Source organism: Gorilla gorilla, chromosome 12 (assembly GCF_029281585.2).
Source record: "Gorilla gorilla gorilla isolate KB3781 chromosome 12, NHGRI_mGorGor1-v2.1_pri, whole genome shotgun sequence".
NCBI classification, from domain to species: domain Eukaryota; kingdom Metazoa; phylum Chordata; class Mammalia; order Primates; family Hominidae; genus Gorilla; species Gorilla gorilla.
The window spans coordinates 74,291,173-74,316,043 of NC_073236.2; the positions used below are offsets into that span (position 1 = coordinate 74,291,173).

The 24,871-nt window shown below is 45.2% G+C and overlaps 1 protein-coding gene and 2 long non-coding RNA genes across 6 annotated transcripts in view; 2 read left to right on the forward strand and 1 right to left on the reverse strand.

Annotated features, from left to right (window-relative positions):
- LOC129531631 (uncharacterized) overlaps positions 1-20,093 on the reverse strand; it is a 191,916-nt gene extending 171,823 nt beyond the window's left edge. For both annotated transcript variants that reach the window (XR_010129965.1, XR_010129964.1), the window contains exon 1: positions 19,873-20,093. This is a non-coding gene — a long non-coding RNA (uncharacterized lncRNA). The remainder of the gene's footprint in view (positions 1-19,872) is intronic.
- On the forward strand, positions 306-6,763 carry LOC109025658 (uncharacterized). Of its 2 annotated transcripts, none has more exons than XR_002004576.4 (3): positions 306-533; positions 1,079-1,179; positions 6,077-6,763. It is a non-coding gene; the product is annotated as an uncharacterized lncRNA (long non-coding RNA). The 2 variants fall into 2 exon arrangements; XR_002004577.4 differs by lacking the exon at positions 6,077-6,763 and adding an exon at positions 2,861-3,613.
- Positions 20,094-23,902: 3,809 nt separating the features above from the next.
- SPRED2 (sprouty related EVH1 domain containing 2) overlaps positions 23,903-24,871 on the forward strand; it is a 123,070-nt gene continuing 122,101 nt past the window's right edge. The window contains exons 1-2 of one of the 2 annotated variants that reach the window (XM_019021346.4): positions 23,903-24,231; positions 24,676-24,798. In XM_019021346.4, coding sequence (XP_018876891.1) covers positions 24,773-24,798 — 26 coding nt within the window. In that variant the 5' untranslated portion in view covers positions 23,903-24,231; positions 24,676-24,772. Of the gene's footprint in view, positions 24,799-24,871 lie in introns of both variants that reach the window. The other variant, XM_055378030.2, reaches the window with a different exon arrangement.

Here is a 24,871-nt window from a genome sequence, read left to right on the forward strand (position 1 = left end):
ACACTTCATTTTGATCAATGTATAAAATTTATTTTTGTGACAAGTAAAAGAACACTGCAGGTCTTTTGACATGGAATAAAGTGAGGTACAAATTGCTGTGGGTAAGAGACAGTTGGGGCCAAAGGAAGATCACTGGTTTATGGAGACTTGGGAGAATCTGCCTCCTAAGAATAAAATAAATCAGCCAGGGGCAGTCAACAGTCCTTCCTTCATCAAGAAATGGCACAGAATGGCAGCCAAGAGGTTATCCTATGAGCATTGTTATGTCATAGTAGGAACTGGAGTCGTGGGGAGGGGACGGGGTGGGGTGGGAATTACCATTAGCAGTTGAAGTGGTAGGAAATTTTTACATAGGAGAGTATGGTGATCATATTTGCATTTTAGAAAATAATGGATAGCAGTTTGTTAGGAGAACAAAGGACAGAGACAGGGAGACTATTTAAAACGTTAATAAAAAATACCAGTGACAGATGATGAGGCATCTACCTGATGGGAATGGAGAAGAGGAGATGGATTCAGAAACTACTTAGGAGGTACAGTCATCAAGATCTAGATGACTAATTGCATGTAGGGGGTAAAAAAGTAGGAAGAAGAGAGGATGATGACTCCTGCGTTTCTGGCTTGGGAAAGTGGTTAGATTGTGGGCTGGATGTGTGCGTGATTATGTGTGTGTAGCTGAAAAGGCAATATAGCTTTGCAACTGTTGAAGTGAATATGGACCATAGACATAGATATCCACTAGGTAGCTGAATATGTAGCCTGCAAATCAGGAGAAAATTCTAGGTGAAGATGGTAATTGCGAATCATCAGAGTCTATATGGTAAGTGGGAGTGGATGAGGCAGCCCACGTAGACAGACCGCAGAGGGAGGAGAAGGCCAAGAACCAAACTTGCAGAACACCCACATGTGAGGGGCAACCAAAAGCAGCTGCCTGTGAAGGACATTGAGGAGTCAAGCCACACAAACTCAAAACTGTAAACATCATTGGGAGCCTTAGACAGTCTAGCTCAGTTGGAGTTGGATTTGACTATATGTAACAGAAACCCAACTACAGTGTACTAACAGACTTCTTATTCAGAGGCAGGCAGTCCAAGGCTGATGCCCAAAGAAGCCATCAAGACCCGTGCTACTTCCAGCTCCTTCTGTCCTCATAATCATAGATGATTGCTCCACATCCAGGTATTAAGCTCTTATTCCAAGCAGGAAGGGGAAGGACAAAGGGCAAAAGGCATTTGCCAAGTCTCTCCCTTTTTATGAGGAAAAACAATCATTTTCTGATAAGCCCTATTCACTAGACTAAAACCTACAACCCATTGGCCAAGATTGGGTATATGAATATCTCACTGCATGAGTACCAGGGCAAAATGAGTATTTTTTTAAACTTTTTGCTTTGGAATAATTTCAAATGGACAAAATTTGCAAAAGTAGTACAAAGAATTCTTGTATTTTTTCACCCAAAATTTCCCAATACTAACATTTACCACAATTACTTTATCATTTTTTTTCTCTCTCTCTCATGCATGCGTGATGTTCATTTACTTCCAGTTTGGTATGTGCTTCCTAAAAATAAAGACTTTCTCTTACATAACCACAGTACAATGATCAAAGTCAGAATATTAACACTGATACAATGCTATTATTTAATCTACAGCTTTTGCCAATTGTCCCACTAATGTCCTTTATAACAAAGAAGAAGCTTTTTTTCTGGTCCAGGAACCAATCCAGGACCAAACATTGCATTTCGTTGTCATGTTGGTTTAGTCTACTTTAACATGAAATAGTTCCTCAATCTGTCTTTGCCTTTCATGTTGTTGGTATTTTTGAAAACTGAAGTCCAGTTACTTTGCAGAACATCCCTTATTTGGGTTTGTCTGACAGTTCCTCATGATTCAGGTTAGGTATTTTTGGCTAGAATACCACAGAAGTGATGCTGCATCCTTCTTGATGCATCATAGCAGAAGCTACCCTATTTTGACTTGTTCTGTTACTAATGATATTAGCTTTTATAACTTGGTTAAGGTGGTAAGGTAGTATCTGTCAGATTTCTCTACTATAAAGTCCCTATTTTACCCTTTGAAATTAATAAGAATCTGTGAGGAGAGGCTTTGAGATGATATAAATATCATGTTTCTCATCAAAACTTCACCCACTAGTTTTAGCATCCATTGATAATCCTTGCCTGAAACAATAAGATGGTAATTTTCTAATTCTGTCTTTCCATGTATGAGTTTGCCTTGCACCATATGGAAAGCTTTCCTTTCTCCACTTATTCATTTATTTCTGTACGGACTCAAAGATTTTTATTCTACTTGATAAGTTACAACCCATTACTATCAGAGTTTATTTTAACATGGAATTGTCCCAGATTGGCCATTAGGAACCCCTTTAAGCTGGCTCTGTGTCCTATTGACATGTCCCCATCATTCTTTGGGGACTTTTCTTATCGAGATTATTATTTTTAACAGGGTACATTGCTACCTTGATAAAATCAGCCTTCTGTTAATAAGGAACAAAAGGAGAAACAAAAATTGTGTGGGCAACCAGAAGTGTCTACCACACCTAGCTCCTCACCAGCCAAGAGGTGGTGGCTTGAATCCAGGCTGACAGCCTTGCTTTTTTCTAACAAAACAACCTTGTGACTACATTCCAAAAAGAGCCTTGAGGCCATTTAATTCCATCCATTCTTCTCCTCACTGTAATCCTTTATCACTATCCAAACTGAGTGCTCCTAGAGCCAGGTGATCTGTGTTGCACACCTCCTGGAGGTGCCATTCATATTGCAGACTATGAATGATGTGCTAGAACAGGAGCCAGCAAATTTTCTTTCTTTCTTTCTTTCTTTTTTCTTTTTTTGAGACAGGGTGGAATGCAATGGTATGAACACAAGGCTCACTACAACCTCTACCTCCTGGGCTCAAGCGATCCTCTCACCACAGCCTCCTGAGTAGCTAGGACTACAGGTGCACACCGACATGCCTGGCTAATTTTTTTCTTTTTTTGTTTTTTTTTTAAGAGATGGGGTTTTGCCATGTTACCCAGGTTGGTCCTGAACTTCTCAGCTCAAGCAATCTGCCCATCTCAACCTCCCAAAGTGCTGGGATTACAGTGGCATGAGCCACTGTGCCTGGGCAATAAACTTCTATAAAGGGCCAGATAGGGCCAATAGTCTCCACTGTGTGGGCCACACAATCTCTGCTGCAACTACTCATTTCTGCTGTTGTAGTGGGAATGCAGCCATAGACAATGTTTAAATGAGCAGGCATGGCTATGATCCAAAAAAACTTTATTTATGGACGCTGACATTGAACTTCATATCATTTTCATGTATCATGAAATATTCTCATATTCATTTTTAAAAACCCACTTAAAATGTAAAAATGATTCTTAGTTTGCGAGCTATACAAAAATAAGCAGCTGGTTATATCCGGCCATAGTTCACCACCTCCTGCTCTGTTCAGTCTGAGCCATCTTGTGCGGTGCTCCTGCCTCCGGAGGTCTCTTCTCCCTTACCCTAATCTCCAATCTGCTATCCTGCTCTGGGCTTCCTCTCCACCTTCTACCTTCTTCCTTCCCAGATCTTTCTTCTGTGCCCTGCTTTCATTCAATTGTATATAAACTTCTTTCCACTTCTAACCTCCTGGCTCATTCCTTGCCTTAACTGAAAAGTGACTGTAATCCCTAAGGAACGTGATTCCATTGCTGAATTCTAGAAAGGATGCTACTCATTTTCCCATGCCCCACAACCCATGGGCATGGAAAGTGGTATTGGCGCTCTCCACATTCCTCAATCCTACTTCTAAACCTTTAGCTCTTCCATCCTCCAGCAAAACTCCCTCCTCCTTTGATGCTCTACCATCTGAGTCTTTGAGCAATAGCTAACATACGCTAAGCAATATCCTGAGCAAAACCAGGAGACAGGTACCATTGTTATCCCCTACTTTGCAGAGGCATCGAGGAGTTAAAGTCACACAGCCAATAGTAAATGGCAGAGCCAGGATCTAATCCCAGCAGCCCACACTTACTCCCAAGATGTTACACCGCCTTTTCTCTATGACCACATGGATCACTATCCTCCATTCAAGCCTCTGAATTCCATTATCTCCTGGATCAGTTAGGTACCTGGGCGGAAACAGGTGCACATTCAGCCTGAGTCATTTGAAAAGGATCTAGTCAAGGAAATATTTACAAAGGTGTAGAGCAGTGTTGCTCAACCTTTTGTCATTATCTCCTTATTTCATCCTAAGAGAAAAATTTAAATTTCCCTTGACAAAATTTTGGTGAGTGGGGTTGAGCTTTGGAGGCCAACAAACCATTTCATATCTAAGATTGTTTTGCTCCCTCAAACTAATTTTCACCCCTTTAGAGGCAATATTACCCCCATTTAGAATGTAAGAATGCATGGAGAGGGAAACCATAGTGATACCACAGCCCTCCAGGCTAGTGACTGAGATACCATCTCAAGGCCAGAAGTGGTGAGGGAGGGAGGTATTACTGGAAGTCGGAGACATCTGAGAGCTGTGACATTCTGTCAAGAGATTGCTATGGCCCCAGGACTGATCCATTCTTCACACTACAGTGAAAGTCATCTTTCTTTCTTTCTTTCTTTCTTTTTTAGAGACGGAGTCTTGCTCTGTCACCCAAGCTGGAGTGCAGTGACATGATCTCGGCTCACTGCAACCTTTGCCTCCCGGGTTCAAGTGATTCTCCTGCCTCAGCCTCCCGAGTAGCTGGGATTACAGGCATGCATCATCATGCCTGGCTAATTTTCTGTATTTTTAGTAGAGACAGGGTTTCTCCATGTTGGTCAGGCTGGTCTCAAACTCCCGACCTCAGATGATCACCCGCCTTGGCCTCCCAAAGTGCTAGGATTACAGGTGTGAGCCACTGCGCCTGGCCGAAAGTCATATTTCTAACTGGAAACAGTGGGCGCCTTTGGAAGACAGAACTGGATAGTGGAAACAAGCAGGAAGAAGACCTTTTCAGCTTTTGAAGGCTGTACAATATGCATGTATCATCTAATTTTAAAATAAAATGTAATTTTAAAAATTGACCTAAAATGCAAATATGGTCATTCTTTCCCATGCTCAAAACACTTCAGTAGCCCATCTGCCACCAAGTTAAAATCCAAATTCATCCACATGTCACACAAGGCCCCCGGCATATTTCTTTAGCCCATCTCTGCCACTCTCCACCTCAAAACCTGTGTCCAGACATGTGAATTGCTGAAAATTGAGTGCATTCCCTAAGCAATGTTTTTCCTTTACTGCCAATTTGCTCATAATACCACATTGTATCAGACATCTGTTTCTTATACCTGCAGTTTCCACATGCTAGAATGCAAAGCCTCTCCCTCTCCTCTACTTTTCTTCCTGGTGAATTCTTCATTCTTCAAGATCCAGTTAAAATTACCTCTCCTGGCTCCCACTCCCACTTCCAAGAGAACAGTTAACAACCTTCTCTGTGTCACCACTGTACAGTACAGTGATTAAGAACATAAGTTCTAATGCCAAACTATGTGGGTTTTGATCCTGGATTTGCCAATTCAGTTGGTCACATTGGGCATGCTACTTAACCTCTGTGTTTTGGTTGTCTTGTTTATAAAATGGGGATTCAAATAGTTTCTATCTTAGAAGGACAGCCTTCATTCATTAAATATTAACTAAGCATTTGTTTTTCTATATTGAAACCAACCAAAATTCCTGCCCTGGTGGAACTTAGATAGATTCTAGTGCAGGGGTTGGCAATCTACAGCTCCTGACCAAACTTAGTCACTTGTTTTATAAAGTTTTATTGGTACATGGCCACACCCTTTAGATTATGTATTATCTATGCCCACGTGCATGCTACAAAGTTTGGGTTCAGTGGTTGCAACACAGACCATATGGCCTGTACAGCTGAAAATATTTACTATCTGGCCCTTAAAGAAAAGGTTTGCTGTCCCTTGTTCTAGTGAGATTAAAGTAGTTCACACATGTAAACATGTAAAGTGTTTAAATTTTTGAATCATTGACTAGCACTTGGTAAGACACTCAATTAATACCAGCTTTATTAATATGATTGCATTCCTTTACTGTAGCACCTAACACCAGTACTCAGTTAAATTTTTTGCTGAATAAATCAATGAATGGAGAGGTAAAGAGGAACCAGAAGTTGGGGTTACAGAAGTCACTGATGGAAGAGTTTCAAGATAGTAGAAGTGGTCAGCCCTGTTAAGTGACAAGCCAAGGACTGAAGAAAGACTGGCAGATTTGGCAATCAGATGAAGTGACCTGACCAAAGAGCAGCTTGTGTGAAGTAGTGAGGACAGGCGCTGGTCTGCAACTGGTTTAGGAGGAAATGGAAATGAGGAAGAAGAGATAGGAAAGTGGAGATTATATGATGACAAGTATCAAGATAAAAATGAACACATTTGGCCTGCTACCTGAATTTTTTAAATCAGCTCACCAAAAAATATCAGGCTTATTGAAATATTGGAATATCTGATGACGTTTCCTCTTATCTTTGAGCTGTTTGGGTTTGGGTAAAACTTCAATGCTTAAAATTCACGTCTACAACTAGCAGGCAGAACCTTAAAGTCCAGAACCATTAAAGGGTTTAATAGTGGTGAGGCATATGATGATGCTGATGATGATAATGTTTCTTTCTTTCTTTTGTGATCTTAATCATTGTGTGATCTTAACTAGTTTGAAATGAGAATTTCAATGGAGACAGTAGTGTAAATTTACCAACAGAACAATTACAGTCGTGACAAAACAAAAACTATACAAGCATATTTTTGTTCATTCTATAAATGTGTACTGAGTACTTTATATACACTAGGCATTCTGACACATATAATTATGTGGGTATAAAATTTAGTTTATTTGATAGTTGCTTTCCCCACCGCCTCCAGAAATTCATGATTTAGTTGGTAAAGAAAATCAGTTAAGCAAATAAGTTCACTATTTGTAGAAGTGTAGATGGGTTATGGTGGGGGCATAAAATAATAAAATAATGTATTTAAAACTATTTTCACATCTGTGAAAAGCTCTATACATCTGTGGCATTAAGACTAAAGAGAATGGTATCAAGTCATAGCTGCTTTCTAGAAAACATGCATGAGACATTTAGGACCTCTGCATATTACCACTGAGTTGTTTTTCTTTTAAGGGGCTACAAAGGAGTATGTTCAGCATGATCTTATTTTTATTAAAATTATACTTTCTATACAGAAAAAGACTATAAAAATACACACTTAAAACATTAGCAGGGACCCACAGCTAGTATCATACTGAATGGGGAATAACTAAAAGCCTTTTCTCCATGATCTAGAACACAACAAAAATGCCCATTTTTACCACTATTATTCAACTTAGTAATGGAAGTTCTAGCTAGGGCAATCAGACACGAGAGAGGAAGAAGTGAAATTATCCTTGTTCGCAGATGATATGATCTTATATTTGGAAAAATCTAACAACTGCACACACACAAAAATATCTATTAGAACTGATCACTGGGCATGGTGCCTAACGCCTGTAATCCCAGCACTTTGGGAGGCCCAGGTGGGTGGATCACGAGGTCAAGAGGTCGAGACCATCCTGGCCAACATGGTGAAACCCTGTCTCTACTAAAAATACAAAAATTAGCTTGGGGTGGTGGAGCGTGCCTGTAGTCCCAGCTACTCGGGAGGCTGAGGCAGGAGAATCGCTTGAACCTAGGAGGCAGAGGTTGCAATGAGCCAAGATCGCACCACTGCACTCCAGCCTGGCGACAGAGCAAGACTCCGTCTCAAAAAAAAAAAAAAAAAAAAAAAACAAGAACTGATCAACAAATTTAGTAAAGTTGCAGGATACAAAATCTACACAGAACCAGAAGTGGTGGCTCATGCCTGTAATCCCAGCACTTTGGGAGGCCAAGGTGGGTAGAGCACTTGGGCTCAGGAATTCAAGACCAGTCTGAGCAACATGACGAAACACCATCTCTACAAAAAGTGCAAAAAATTAGCCAGGCATTGTGGCACACACCTGTGTTCCCAGCTACTAGGGAGGCTGGCAGGTGGCAGGATGCCTTGAGCCCAGGAAGCAGAGGTTCCAGTGAGTCAAGATCACACTGCTTTCTAGCCTGGGCAACAGAGCCAGGCCTGTCTCAAAAAAAAAAAAAAAAAAAAAAAAAAAAAAAAAAAAAACTCAACACACAAAAATCAGTAGCATTTCTATATGCCAACAGTGAGCAATCTGAAAAAGAAATTTTACAAAGTAATCCCATTTACAATAGCCACACATAAAACTAAATACCTAGGAATTAACCAAAGAAGTGAAAGATATCTATACTGAAAATAACAAAACACTGATAAAAGAAATTGAAGAGGACACACAAAAAAGGAAATATATTCCATGTCCATGGATTGAAAGAATCAATATTGTTAAAATGCCCATACTGCACAAAGCAATCTGCAGATTGCATCAAAATACCAATGGCATTCTTCACAGAAATAGAAAAAAAAATCCTAAAACTTATATGGAACCACAAAAGACCCAGAATAGCCAAAGCTATCCCAAGCAAAAAGAACAAAACTGGAGGAATCACATTACTGACTTCAAATTACACTACAGAGCTATAGTAACCAAAACAGCATGGTACTGGCATAAAAACAGATACATAGACATATGGAACAGAATAGAGAACCCAGAAACAAATCCACACACCTACTGTGAACTCATTTTTAACAAAGGTGCCAAGAACATCCACTGGGGAAAAGACAGTCTCTTCAATAAATGGTGCTGGAAAAACTGGATATCCATATGCAGAAGAATAAAACTAGACCCCTATCTCTCACTACATAGAATAATCGTATCAAAATGGATTAAAGACTTAAATCTAAGACCTCAAACTATGAAACTTCTACAAGAAAACATTAGGGGAAAGTCTCCAGGACATTGGTCTGGGCAAACATTTCTTGAGTAATACCCTTCAAGCACAGGCAACCAAAGCAAAAATGGACAAATGGGATCCCATCAAGTTAAAAAGCTTCCACATGAAAAAGAAAGCAATCAACAAAGTGAAGAGACAACCCACAGAATGGAAGAAAATATCTGCAAGCTACCCATCAGACAGGGGATTAATAACCAGAATATATAAGGAACTCAAACAATGCTATAGGGAAAAATCTAATAATACAATTTAAAAATGGGCAAAAGATTTGAATAAACATTTCTCAGAAGAAGAGATACAAATGGCAAACAGGCATATGAAAAGGTGCTCAGCTGGGCACCGTGGCTCACGCCTCTAATTCCAGCACTTTGGGAGGGTGAGGCGGGTGGATCACCTGAGGTCAGGAGTTCGAGATCAGCCTGGCCAACGTGGTGAAACCCCGCCTCTACTAAAAATACAAAAATTAGCCAGGTGTGGTGGTGTGTACCTGTAATCCCAGCTACTCAGGAGGCTGAGGCAGGAGAATCGCTTGAACCCGGGAGATGGAGGTTGCAGTGAGTCAAGATCATGCCACTGCACTCCAGCCTAGGCAACAAGAGTGAAACTCTGTCTCAAAAAAAAAAAAAAAAAAGAAAAGAAAAGGTGCTCAACATCACTGATCATCAGAGAAATGCAAATCAAAACTACAATGAGATATCATCTTACCCCCAGCTAAAACAGCTCCTAACCAAAAGACAGGCAATAACAAATGTTGGCGACTATGTGAAGAAAAGGGAACCCCTGTACACTGTTGATGAGAATGTAGATTAGTACAGCCACTATAGGGACAGTTTGAAGGTTCCTCAAGAAACTAAAAATATGACTACCAAATGACCCAGCAATCCCACTGCTAGATGCGTACCCAAAAGAAAGGAAATCAGTATATTAAAGCGATATCTGCACTCCTAGATTTGTTGCAGCACTGTTCACAATAGTCAAGATTTGGAAGCAACCTACATGTCCATTAACAGATGAATAGATAAAGAAAATATGGTACAAGGCCGGGCGCAGTGGCTCACATCTGTAATCTCAGCACTTTGGGAGGCCAAGGCAGGCGGATCACGAGGTCAGGAGTTCGAGACCAGCCTGGCCAACATGGTGAAACCCCTCTCTACCAAAAATACAAAAATTAGCTGGGCATGGTGGTGCATACCTATAATCCCAACTACTCAGGAGGCTGAGGCATGAGAATCACTTGAACCTGGGAGGCGGAGGTTGCAGTGAGCTGAGATCGCGCCATTGCACTCCAGCCTGGGCAATAGAGTGAGACTCTGTCTCCAAAAAAAAAAAAAAAGAAAAGAAAAGAAAAAAGAAAGAAAGAAAATATGGTACATATACACAATGGAGTGCTACTCAGCCATAGAAGAAAACGAGCTCCTGTTATTTGCAACAACATGGATGGAACTGAAAATCATTAACTGAAATAAGCCAGGCACAAAAAGACAAATATCGCATGTCTTCACTTATGTGTGGGATCCCAAACATCAACACAATTGAACTCATGGAGATAGAGAGCAAAAGAATGGTTACCAGAGGCTGGGAAGGGTAGTCGGGGGTGGCAGGGGGGAGATGGAGATAGTTAATGGGTACAAAAAAATAGAAAGAATGAATAAGACCTATTATTTGATAACATAACGGGGCAACTATAGTCAATAATAATTTAATTGTACATTCTTTTAAAAATTAGTCGGTGGTGGTGGGCGCCTGTAGTCCCAGCTACTCGGGAGGCTGAGGCAGGAGAATGGCGTGAACCCGGGAGGCGGAGCTTGCAGTGAGCCGAGATCCCGCCACTGCACTCCAGCCTGGGGGACAGAGCGAGACTCCGTCTCAAAAAAAAAAAAAAAAAAAAAAAAGAACTTAGAGTATAATTGGATTGTTTATAATACAAAAGATACATGCTTGAGGGGATGGATACCCCACTTTCCATGTGATTATTATGCATTGCATGTCTGTACCAAAATATCTCATCTACACCATAAATATATGCACCTACTATGTACCCACAAAAATTAAAAATTAGAATTTTTTTTTTCTTTTTTTTGAGAGGGAGTTTCGCTCTTGTTGCCCAGGCTGGAGAGCAAGGGTGTGATTTCAGCTCACTGCAACTTCCGCCTCCGGGTTCAAGCGATTCTTGTGCCTCAGCGTCCCGACTAGCTGGGATTACAGGCATGCATCACCATGCCTGGCTAATTTTGTATTTTTAGTAGAGGTGGGGTTTCACCATGTTGGTCTGGCTGGTCTTGAACTCCTGACCTCAGGTGATCTACCTGTCTCGGCCTCCCAAAGTGCCAGGATTACAGGCGTGAGCCCAGACCCCCAATTTTTTTTTTTTTTTTTTTAATGTAAAAACATGGCCAGGCACGGTGGCTCACATCTGTAATCTCAGCACTTTGGGAGTTCAAGGCGGGTAGAGCACTTGAGCCCAGGAGTTAAATACCAGCCTGGGCAACATGGCAAAAACCCATCTCTTCAAAATATACAAAAATTAGCTGGGCATGGTGGCACACAACTGTAGTTCCAGCTACTTGAAAGGCTCAGGCAAGAGGATAGCTTGATCCCGGAAGGCGGAAGCTACAGTGAGCCAAGATCATGCCATCGCACTCCAACCTGGGAGACAAAGCGAGACCCTGTCTGAAAAAAGAAAAACCCGGTGGGGTGCGGTGGCTCATGCCTATAATCCTAGCACTTTGGGAGGCCAAGGTGGGCAGATCACGAGGTCAAAAGATCGAGACTATCCTGGCCAACATGGTGAAACCCTGTCTCTACTAAAATACAAAAATTAGCTGGGCGTGGTGGCATGTGCCAGGTACTCGGGAGGCTGAGGCAGGAGAATCGCTTGAACCCTGGAGGTGGAGGTTGCCATGAGCCAAGATCATGTCACTGCACTCCAGCCTGGCGACAGAGCAAAACTTCTTTAAAAAAAAAAAAAAAGAAAGAAAGAAAAGAAAGAAAGAAAAGAAAAATCAACCATTAATAGCAGGGGTTATATCTGAGTGGTGAGATTACTGGGACATTATTCTTTTCTCAATACTTTTTTGCACTTTAACTGTTTATACAGTGAACAAGGCTTACATTTCTTTTTACTTTTCTTTTTTTAAAATTGAGACAGGGTCTTGTTATGTTGCCCAGCTAGTCTCGAACTCCTGAGCTCAAGCAATCTTCCTGCCTCAGCTTTCTGAGTGGCTAGGACTATAGATGTGTGTCACTGCACTTGGCTATTTTTTTTTTTTTTTTTTTTTTTTTGAGACGGAGTCTCGCTCTGTCGCCCAGGCTGGAGTGCAGTGGTGCCATCTCGGCTCACTGCAAGCTCCGCCTCCCGGGTTCACGCCATTCTCCTGCCTCAGCCTCCTGAATAGCTAGGACTACAGGCGCCCACCACCATGCCCGGCTAATTTTTTATATTTTTAGTAGAGATGGGGTTCCACTGTGTTAGCCAGGATGGTCTCGATCTCCTGACCTCGTGATCTGCCCGCCTCAGCCTCCCAAAGTGCTGGGATTACAGGCGTGAGCCACCGCGCCCGGCCAAGTTTTTTTTTTTTTTTTAATTAAGGCTTATGTTATTTCATAAGCACAAATAACAATGGAACAAAACCATTGAGTTTTATAAAGCAACAATAAGTTACAAGCATATAACGCATGCTTGTAAGCATACATAGGCTAGAGGTTTTTACATTTTTGTAGATTGCCCAATGTTAAGTTGTTACACAAAAAGCACCAAAAATTTCTCAGCCTACAAATATCAGCAGATGACATCTCAAAGAGATATGTCTAAAAACTGCTGCTTAGTCCTCTTCTGCAAGGTGGCAAACCAAGCCCAGGCACCCGCTGCTGGAAGACTGAGATTTACTTACAACCCTGCAGAGCAGGGAATGCACACAATGAAGCCATGCTGTGTGAATCACTTAGTTTGGCTGAAAGTAACAAGACACAGAATAAAGGTGGCTTAAATAATAGACGCTTACTACTTCGCATAATGTGAAGTCCAGATATAGGTAGTTTCCAAGACTGGTTATGTCAGTTATCTTGACGATTTCAGGATTCTAGGTCAGCTTTCCTTTGACTTCCATGGCTTTCCCCTCCTGGTAGCTCCTGGCATCACTGCTTCACACAAGAACTTCTAAAGGCAGGAAGGGGTGGGTGGTGGCATTTCTGCTCACTCTTCTCTCTTTTTCTCAGGGATTCAAATCTTTCCCAAAATGTCTGTTCCTAGCAGACATTTTCCTACATTTTATTGGCCACACTGTGACAGTTCGGTGTAAGGAAAAGCACAGGGAAAAAACTATGCTCAGTTAAAAGAAGAAACACAGCCATCCCTAAATCAAGAACTGGCCCAGAGAAGGGGATTACCATGATCATCATTATTGCCCTAGACCAGCAGTGTCCAATAGAATTTAATGTGAGCCACAAATGCAAGCCATATAAATATCCCTGAGTCGGTCTTTGGAAACCTAAAAGCAAGTCTTCATTTTTTCCTATGTGAATGAATTACAACAATGATAAGCAACACTGCCTCCCACCAGCATAATTAGCAGTGGGTGCCAAAGGTGTATCCAGCATTATTCCAACAAAGTCACATTGATTATAAAATTTGGACTCTTGAGTTCCCCAAGTTATGGTTTGGTGTGACTCTGACTATCTGTGTGACATAATTGAGTTACTTTGCTTATCTGGGCCCCAGTTTCCTCATCTTAAAACAGGTAGTTCTTTAATGTCCTTTAGAACTCTAGTACTACATGGTTTTATGCTATAAAATCAGCTGGAGCACCTTCCCAGCCACCTGACACCAGCAAGCCCAGGGCCTTAGGCAAGGACACTTGAGAAGCCATTCAGGATACTTTCTCTGATGCCGTGGAGTAAAATGCACTTTTAGAGGGAAAGAAGAAAGCAAGTTGTGCTGGCTTGTCGTTCATTTACTCAGTAAGCATCACAGGGCATGCACTATGTGCCATAGTGGCTCAAGATTGAATGAGAGAGAATAAGATGTGAACCCTGCCCTCAGTAAGCTTACAATCTAGTGGGAAGGAAATGTAGAAGAGCAATTATCGAAAGGTATGGAGAGGACTGGGACAGAGGAGAGGGTGTACATGCCTTGCACCTCGCCCAGTTGAGGTGAGATGAGAGAAGGCTTCCTGGAGGAAGTTTTATCCAAATGAGGCCTGAAGGAAGAGTACTTGGTTGCCTCTCCTGGCATTGTGGGGAACTGTCTGGCCTAGCAGGCATGTCATCATATACTCTACCTACTTTTCTTCTTTTCTTTGACTTCCTGTTTTTCTATTCCTTTTTTTTTTTTTTTTTTTTTTTTTTTTTAACAGAGTCTCGCTCAGTTTCCAGGCTGGAGTGTAATGGCATGATCTTGGCTCACTGCAACCTCTGCCTCCCAGCTTCAAGTGATTCCCCTGCTTTAGCCTCCCAAGCAGCTGGGACTACAGGCATGCACCAGCATGGCCGGCTAATTTTTTTTTTGTATTTTAGTACAGATGGGGTTTAACCATGTTGGCCAGGATGATCTTGATCTCCTGACCTCGTGATCCGCCCACCTCGGCCTCCCAAAGTGCTAGGATTACAGGCGTGAGCCACCTTGCCCGGCCTTCTATTCCTTTTTCTAATGCATTTGCCCCAGCTATCTGTATAGCCTGCAATCTGGTAGATGGACCACAGGGAAACCACTGCAGCAAACTAAAAGTGTCTATCTCAGATCCTTCCACCACCATCATTTCCAAAATCACCGTCACTATCTCCACCACCATCACCTTTACCACCATCACCACTATCATCCTCATCCTTCCCATCACCATCTCCACTGCTATCTCTCAACACCATCATCACCACCACCACCATCATCACCATGAGCACCACCTCTGTCATCATCAAAAAAACACACAGGTGAGCCTTGCTTTAACTAATCCCAAAACTATATTTAAGATATGAGTTCTATGAACAAATTCAGGAATGATTATTTGCTTTTCCAAATTATCTAATCTAAAGTAACCCTAAATAGTTAAGCTTCCCTAGTGTTTTTAAAATGTGCTTTGGTTTACAAACATTTTAATTGCCCAGATCTCTTCAGTAGCATGCCTATTTTAAGACGTAAGCATAACAGAAATAGGATTTTCAAGCTGACAGAGAAGGGCAAGTATAAAAAGTTTTTAAGGACTCTTTCTTGATTCATTAAATTAATTGAGAAGAGTTTTATAGCATGCACAAATCTACTAAACATTAAGCAGTTTTAGTTGGCCATAAATCAGGGACTGTAAAGGGAAAAGTGAATTTCATCAATAGTACTGCTATATAGAAATAGCATATCTATATAAAATATACTTATGTAAATACATGATACATGTACTTATATATGTATCATGTTTATATTTTATATTTGTATATGTAAGTATACAATATATCATATATGAGATAAATGTATATTATTATTACAAATACCCTGGCTGGGCACGGTGGCTCACACCTGTATCCCAACACTTTGGGAGGCCAAGGCAGGAGTATCATTTGATCTCAGGAGTTCAAGACCAGCCTGAACGACATAGCAAGACCTCATCTGTACTAAAAATTAAAAAAATTAACTAGGCATGATGGTGACCACCTGTAGCCCCAGTCACTAGGGATGCTGAGGTGGGAAGATCGCTTGAGCCTGGGTTGAGGTTGCAGTGAGCCAAGATTGCACCACTGTACTCCAGCCTGAGTGACACAGCGAGACTCTGTCTCAAAAAAAAAAAAAGCCCAAAAACAGGCCAGGCATGGTGACTCACACCTGTAATCCCAGCACTTTGGGAGGCCAAGGCAGGTGAGTCACTTGAGATCGGGAGTTCGAGACCAGCCTGGCCAACATAGTGAAACCCCATCTCTACTAAAAATACAAAAAAAATTAGCTGGGCATGGTGGTGCATGTCTGTAATCCCAGCTACTCAGGAGGCTGAGGCAGGAGAATTGCATGAACCCAGGAGGTGGAGGTTGCAGTGAGCTGAGATCACACCACTGCACTCCAGCCTGGGTGACAAAGCAAGACTCCATCTCAAAAAAAAAAGAAAGGAAGAAAGAAAAAGAAAAAGAAAAAAACCACCAAAACAAAACAAAACAAATATCTTTTTCTACGTTGTAAAATTTGGGTTAGGGGTTGAGGTAGATTATTAAGATGGCTACAAATTCCTCTCATCTTGTATGCACATCCCTTGTGATATGACTTTGCCATTCTTCTCATCAACAAGGAGAGTCTATTTCACTACTCCTTGACTCTGACTCTGGGTTGACTGTGTGACTTCTTATTTTCTTTCTTTGTTTTTTTTTTTTTTGAGACGGAGTTTCGTTCTTGTCGCCCAGGCTGGAGTGCAATGGCATGATCTCAGCTCACTGCAACCTTCGCCTCCTGGGTTCCATTGGTTTTCCTGCCTCAGCCTCCCGAGTAGCTGGGATTACAGGTGCCTGCCACCACACCCAGCTAATTTTTTATATTTTTAGTAGAGACAGGGTTTCACCCTGTTGGCCAGGCTGGTCTTGAACTCCTGACCTCAGGTGATCCACCAGTCTCGGCCTCCCAAAGTGCTGGGATTACAAGTGTGAGCCACCGCGCCTGTCCAACTGTGTGACTTCTTTTGCTAATGGGATAGTAACAAATGTGATGCAAGCAGAGGCTTAACAAGTACATGCACATTGGGGTTTGTTCTCTCTTGCTGATCTGGGAACCCTGCCACCACCACCACGTGATGCAGTTCAGGCTGGCCTGTTGGAGGATAACAGATCATGTGGAGCAGAGACGAGCTGGCCCACCTCAGGCCCTACCAGAGCAATCAGCTTGCCAAACACGACATACATCAGCGAGGCCATCCTAGACCATCCAGCCCTAGCTGAGCCAGCCCAGACCAGAGACTCATGAGAAACAGTAAAATGTTCATCATTTTAAGCCACTAGATTTTGTGGTGGTTTGTTATACACCGAAAGCTAACTGATACAGGGACCATATCATATTGTATTTTGTTTTCTTCCTTTCTCCATTCCAAAAAGGTTGGGTAAGATGTTTGATTTACTGAAGTCAGAGTTGCCACAACATTCGATCCTTCATTTTCTTCCAATTCTAAAAGTTCTGATTCTCTTATATTATTAAGCTTCCTTTCCCAGCTTTGGTCTTTACAGAAGGGACGGGAAATAAAGGTAGTAAAAATGAGGCATGTTTTTAGGAGTGAGAAGGGAGGTGAACATGTGAATTAAGGTGGTGATGGTAGGATGCTGAGACTAAAAACAGAGGACAGCACAACCCATAAAGTGTTGACTAACTTCCTGGGAGAAGTTTGTTCTAGTAAATCAGAGTCTCTATGAAACTCCCTGGCAAAGACCCCAGATGTCCCTGTGTTAAATTGCAAACACACATTCTAAAATTCCCCTTATGTTCCATTCCTTAGTTCCTCTCAATCTTTTTCACTATCCAAAGTATGGTTTTCTACTTTGTTAGCTAGAATTTTGGGGGCTCCAAGTGACAAAAGCCCAACTCAACCTAGCTCAAGCAAAAAACAATATATTGGCTTATACATCTTAAAAGTCCAGATCATCCTCAGGCTTCAGGCAAGATTGAATCCAGTTGCTCAAAAGATGTATTCAGGGAACTGTCTCCCCACCTCCACCTCCAGGATCTGCTGCACTCAGTCTTGTCCTATGTATATCCCTCAGTCTCTGACCTATTGTGTGGGTCCCAGACTTGTGTGGCAGCAACTGCTCATCGTGCCTCTCCATCTTGAGTGATCCCAGCCTTCTTCCTACTCCCCACTTATTACCCTAATCATGTTAAGAGACCAGAAAACACCCAATTTCCCAAGGAAAAGGGAAAGAAACTTGGAATTTATCCTAGACCTCTCCATGAGCCCCCATATCTAACAGATCATAAAGCCAAGTCATTTCTACCCCATTTGTGTCTTTGGAATTGGTTACTTCTTTCCATGGCCCTTGTCACTGTGCTTTATCATGCATTGTTACTCCTGTCATGGAAAAGGAAAATTTCTCCCAAACCAGTCTTTGCTCTGCTCCCAACAAACCATCCTTCAAGCCTAGAATAACCTATTAAAGTATAAAACCTGAGCCTAGCATTCCCTGCTTAAACTATTCGGTTATGTAACTTGTAAAACTTGTTCCACAAATTTGGTGATTTTCTCAGCTGATCACTTGAGCCCCTCCAGCTCCCCTGGTGGGAGAGAGCCTACTTCTCTTAGGTTGGGTTCCCTAGAAACAGAGCCCAAGCTGGGATCAATGTTCATTGTTATTTTAGGAGCCTCACTGCTCCCTGCCTGTGGGCTGCCTGCCTAGGTAGAATACAGTGTCTTTGGTAAGGAGATTGGGGATTGGCCTCCCAAGAGGCCCAGCGCTCCTCATGCAAATTGCTTTTACCCAGTGACAAGCTCTACCAGCCTGGGGTCTCAGAGTGGGGCCTTCACCCAGTCACAAAACATCCTGTTATGCCAGGGGTCAAAAGCTCAAATGCCTCCAGGAGCCAGAAGCCTGACAGACAGGGCAGCCTCCACTCAGCAACCATCGACTGTTGCCCCGCAGAAATCTGGCACTCACAGTTGCTAAGTCTTTAATTTTTTTCAGGACGAACCAAAAATATTGAGTTTTATGTGAAATATTCTGGTTTTAAGCTGTTAGCTTGATTAAAAAACAACAACAAAAAAAAAAAAAAAAAACAGGCAAAACAAAACTTGTCTGGGGCCTTATCTGGCCTAGGAGCTGTCAGTTTGTGAATTTGGTTTGATGCCCTAATCCCAGAACAATGGATGCCCACTTGCCCCACATTTGCATAACTTTGGGAGCCACTGCAGTGATCTGGGACTAGACAAAGATCAGCTGTGAATCGACTACAAAAGGTTCCATGATTTCAAAATAAAGGGTAACCTTCTTCAGCAAGGCCTGTGTGACCTCCCTGACCTGGCTTCTACCCTTCTCCACCCTTTCCCGCACCTCCTTCCCCCTCCTCCCAAAGTTATTTCGCACCTAGGGCCTTTGTGGTAACCCGGCTCTTTATCCCCGAGATCCCTCCCCTTCCAGTTATCTAAGGGCACTCCCAGCATCTTTCAAGGATCCTTTCCCTGACCCCTGCTTTCTCTTCTGCTTACTCCATTTTTCAGAGCTGTTACCTCGCGGCCTCATGTGTTTTTTACATGCCTGTTGCCCCAGCTGACCGAATCCCTGGAGGGAAGGAGCCTGGGTTTCTTCACTCCTGTATCCCCACTGCCTCATAGAGCCCTGGTGCTTTCAAGGCAGACTGGAGCAATGGGTATCCAATGAAAAAAATCATGACCTTGACCATTGCCCTTCACATGTCAGAAATGCATTTGTGAAGAACTGGCCATTTTTATGTTAAGAAATTAAGTTGAAATCTGGTATTCATGAGAAGACGAAAATTTGCTGCATCCTTTAATTTTTAAAATGACTACCTATTTTTGAAAAACTGTTGGAAAAAAATACGTTTTAAAACTTACTCAGCTTTGGACCTCGCTGAGGCTTCCAAGGGGTTCTGGAACTAGAGAATGGCTACAGTGACCAGCATTCGCTTTTCTCGAGACCCTCAAGGGTTCTCAGGGCTCATCTTAAAGTGGGGGATGAGAGGGGAGAGGGGATGTGTGCTGCCTCCCTGGGAGGGCAGAAACCAGCTCCTCTGAATGAAACAGCACTTTCCACAGAGACAGCGGCCTAGGGTGTGAGGGCGAGCAAGCCGCAGTCGAAAGCCCCTTTGCATAATCCATTCTTAAATTGACTGAGGCTTGTACAGTTGTAAACTGAAACTCCAGAGGCAAACCCTGAGCGGTTACATTTTCTCGAAAAGAATGTTTCCCAGCCTGTCAATTATTTCCTGCTCTCCGTCCCTCCCCAACGCGCGCACACACCCAACTTTTAGTAGCCAGCTGCCTTGACATTGAGTCTCTCTCCTACCTGAAGTGGAGCACCTCAGGAAGCAGCGAGGCTGCCGTTTCATTCATAATACATGAACTCAGGGGAGGAGGGAGGCGGGGGCAGGGGCCTTTCATCTCTGCTATTTAAAATCCCGGCATTGCAGCTGAAAGGGAAAACGACCTGGGAGTGAACGGCACCGGGGATGAAGCATTGCACGATAACGGCACAACCGAGCGCGTCAGCGGCCCGCCCGCCGGCTATTTATACCGCGCGGATTATGCAATCGGGCTCCAGCCATTCATGCCCCGACTGGGCCGCCGCACGCCCGGGGCGGGGGGGCCTCATTCCCGGGCGCCGGGTCAGTTTCTAAGTTTGCATCATCCCCTGCATTACGAGAGAGCTTGGGTTTCCATTCCTGCCAGCGGGGCTTGGGGGAGACAGCTGGGCTACAAACTCACTTGGCACACACGACTGCTTACTTAAACATCATAATAAAGGCACCAGATCGCCCGAGGCGCGGCCCGGCCGCGCGCAGGGTTGAGCTCGGGGAGACCGGAAGGAACTGATAACCGAGCGCTAATGACACCCCCTCCCTCCCGCGTCGGAAGTGTCCTCGGAGCGCCGGTCATTGAGAAATACCGAAAGGGCAGAGTGGGGGTGAAGCGAGGACAGGCCCAGGCGCAGCTGCGCGCGCCTCGCGGGGCGGGGAGCGGGGGCGCCGCAGCAGCGGGGGGCTTCTGCAGGCTGGGCCGCGGCGGGGCGGTGCGAACCTTTGGGCCCCGTGAAGTCCTCCCTAAATCACCCCCTCCCCGCCCCTGGGAGTGGGGAGGGCGAGTGATTGCTCAGATCCCACCCCCGCCCCTGGGGAAATCTACACTGCCGGCCCTACCGGACGAGAGGGGGGAGAAGGACACGAACGAGAGAGCGGATTGCAGAGGAGGCTAAAATGTCCGCTTCTCCTGGCGCCCGAGCCAGGCAGGAGGGGTGGGGGCCGCGGACGGCTTCCCAGTGAAACAGGACCTGCGGGGCTACTGAGCATGCCCGTCCCCGGCCGCGGAGGGTCGCTCCGGCTCCGCGCTCCGGGCTTTCCGGGCAGCCCGCGGGAAGGGCCCGGGTGGGGGTGCTCCCTCGCCCAGGACTCGGAACTGAGAAGCCTGTAGGTGGGGGACCTGCTGGGGGCCCCGCTGGGTTTGCGTGAAGTTGTGAGCAGATCGATATTACTTTTGAAGCTTTACGATCCTACTCTGACTGAGCACTATTGATTTGATCGTGTTCAGAGATTCCCGCAGCCCCGTGTTCTGCCGGTTGTGGGGAGAGACAGGGATGTGGGTCCTTAGCTCTTTCAGCAGAGACATCAATTAAAGCCCTAAATCTGTGATATCCCCTATTCCAGCAACAATCCAATGGACTTTGATAACACCTTGATGTTCAGATCAACAGACATATCTGAGTTATTCGCCCAATATCCTCATTTATTCTATGGAGCTGCAGGAGTCAGACTTGCCTCAACCACAGTAATTGATGGGGAGGACCAAGAAGTGACCTGCTAGTAATGTTTCCATCAAAAGGCCCCTTTTGGGTGTTGAACAAGACAGAAGAGAACTGGCAGGCTTCATTTAAAGGAACATGAAGGACAGAGAGGAGGGGGTCATTTGGTAAACCAGCTGGCCAGAGAGAGGAAAGGGCTATCAGGAATCTGTATAGCCCATTTAAGATTCCCAGCAACCCTATGTTGTGGGTACTACTCCGACCCAACAGACACTGAACCCAAGGCTCAGTGGACCTAAGGGCCTGCCTGAGATAGCCCAGCTGGAGTATGGCACCAGGTGATCCCAGTGGGGACTTGGGGACTTCTGGACCTCAGAATATTTATCATTGTTCCCCTGGCAACCTAGTCCATAGGCTGGGCCAGTCGTTCACTGCTATTAAGCAGAGAGCTGGCTGAGTGAGTGGTGATGACACCAATTTAACCTGCTCATAGAGCTGGCCTACCTGCAGAAATTAATCACCTCACCTGCCACCTTGCCATTTGTGTACCTTGAAACTGGAGGGTGGAGCCCAAGAGATGCCCACAGGGCGGATAATTTTGACATGGGTAAGTGCCTGTGTTCTGGGAAGTTCAGGAATAACAGGGTGGGATCTCTTTCAGCACTCCCAGGGAGAAGAGCAACCATGGCCAAAGGTGAGACTTGGGTAGATTCCTTAGCCATCTGGGGATTTGGAAGACAATGAGATCTTGCCTTTGCTTAGTACTTTCTCAGGAACTCTCAATAGCCTCAAAAACTGATAAAGACAAGCTTGGCCTTGTTATTCCTGTTTTATAAAGAAACTCACTCGGGGTCTCAGGACTGCTAGGAGAAAACCAGAACCAAGCTGTTCCATCCCCTGGTTCATGCCCTCCCCACCACCACACATCACCAGCGTGAACCCCACTCCATGTCCACAGAGATCATGGCTGTGATAAGCACAAAGCCTGGAGTAAACCACCAGTTTATCCCTGACTCAAGGTGAAACTTTTTGGAGCATTTGTGGCTCTTATATGCATGTAAATTTTAGGAATACTAAATTTGAGGCATTTATTTATTTATTTAGAGACAAAGTTTTGCTCTTGTTGCCCAGGCTGGAGTGCAATGGTGCAATCTCGTCACACTGCAGCCTCCTCCTGCTGGGTTCAAACAATTCTCCTGCCTCGGCCTTCTGAGTAGCTGGGATTATGGGCGCCCACCACCACACCCAACTAATTTTTATATTTTTAGTAGAGACAGGGTTTTGCCATGTTGGCCAGGCTGGTCTCAAACGCCTGACCTCAGGTGATCCGCCCACCTCAGCCTCCCAAAGTGCTGGGATTACAGGCATGAGCCACTGCGCCCAGCCTGAGGCAAATATTTAATCTCTTAACCTGTTCAGTGGTTGCTATTTAGTTAACATCATATCTGGATTGTCCCATGGACATTCAAGAGGATGGAAAAGTCTACTGTGTTTGGAGAGCAGCAAGGGATAGGGACTATGTCTCTTGTTTTTCTTTCTTTCTTTCTTCTTCTTTTTTTTTTTTTTTTTTTTTTTGAGATGGAGTTTTGCTCTTGTTGCCCAGGCTGGGGTGCAGTGGCACAATCTTGGCTCACCGCCACCTTCCCCTCCTGGGTTCAAGCGATTCTCCTGCCTCAGCTCCCGAGTAGCTGGGATTACAGGCACGCGCCACCACGCCCGGCTAATTCTGTATTTTTAGTACAGACGATGTTTCACCATGTTGGTCAGGCTGGTCTCGAACTCCCGACCTCAGGTGATCTGCCCGCCTCGGCCTTCCAAAGTGCTGGGATTACAGGCGTGAGCCACCGCGCCCGGCCGGGGCTGCTTCTTAACGCGAGAAATTCCATAATTTCTACGGAAATGCAAACGTTTCTGGGCTGTGCTGGGTTGACCTTTTTCTTTGCATGAGTAATGATTCTTAAAAACATCCGTTCCTTGGCCGGGCGCGGTGGCCCATGCCTATAATCCCAGCACTTTGGGATGCCGAGGCAGGCGGATCACGAGGTCAAGAAATCGAGACCATCCTGGCCAACATGGTGAAACCCCCTCCCTACTAAAAATACAAAAATTAGCTGGGCGTGGTGGCGCGCGCCTGTAGTCCCAGCTACTCGGGAGGCTGAGGCAGGAGAATCACTTGAACCCAGGAGGTGGAGGTTGCAGTGTGCCTAGATCGCGCCACTGCACTCCAGCCTGGGGACAGAGCGAGACTCCATCTCAAAACAAAACAAAACAAAAATCCATTCCTCTATTGAGACAAAAAAGAAAAAAAATCACAAGATTCACGTGAAACGGAAAAGCCTCTGCCTTTCAGAACCTTGGCAAAGTCGAACCCCCTCCCCTCTCTGGTTGGGTTGGGCTGGAGAAGCCAGCCCCTGGCACCTGCGCTGCCCCTACCTTCCCACCTCGCGGTGGGGGTAGTTGTGCCTCTGAGCCTGAGCACCTCTTCAGCTGTTTTACTCCTTCCCCTCCCTTGAGTTTCCCATCTCCGCCCCCGCCCAACCCCCCGATTTTTAATCTTGGTGTTTGGAAGGAGGGAGGGGGCAAAAACGGGAGCCAGATGTGTACGAGTCCTCCGCTCCCGCCTCCTCCCTCCTCTCGGGCTTCCTAAAACCCGGAGCCCTAATCAAGGAGGATTCGGAGCCAGACGGTCGCGGCGCAAGCAAACAACTCGGCTCCGCGGCTCCTCCGGGAGTGGAAGCCAGGAGGGAGGGGGAGAGGAAGCGGGGCGTGCTCAGTAGGCGGGACAAAGTTTTTTTTTTTTCTTCTCCCTTTTTTTTCGGTCGCAAGTAGGAAGCTTTTTGCACTCCACCACCTCTGGCCGCTGGGAAGACGTCATCGCTTCCGCCCTACTTCCTCCTCCTGTTGGCCGCGGTGAGAATCCAATATGGAGTAAATCGGTGGAGTCGAGAGATGGGGCTCGGACGGGGCGCCCTGCACCGCCTCCCAGGCGCACCTCCCCCGGCCGCCGACCGCTCCCCGGAACCGTGATTGGCCCGGCCCCCCGGGGGCGACCCCGGACTGAGCCCCCCCACCCGCGGCCGGCGCTCTCCTCCTCCTCGCAGCAGTGCCTGCCGCTCCGAGGCGCGCTTGTTTTTCTCCTGCTCTCCCCCACCGCCGTCCCCTTCCCAAATCTCGCCCCCTCTGCCCGCTCCCGAGCACCCGGAGCCTCCGCCCGCCTCTCCCCACGGCGCTGCGGCGTTCACTCCCCGCGCAGCCTGCCTTTGCACCCCTTCCCCCAAACCTTATCCCGCGCCCTGCTTCCCCTTCTGCTGCGGCGCCCCCTTCATCTCTAGCCGCCCCCCCTCCCCAAATCAGGCGATCTCCGGAGATGTGAAGAAGGGGGGCGAGCGGACAGGAAGATGAAGGGAGCAAAGCTGCCCGCCGCGGGACAGGAGTCTAGGTGAACAAGAAAATGACCGAAGAAACACACCCAGACGAGTAAGTTTGGTCGCGGGGTGGGACGAGGGTGCCCCGCAGGGGCAGCGTGGGGGCCGGGGCTGAGGATGCGGGC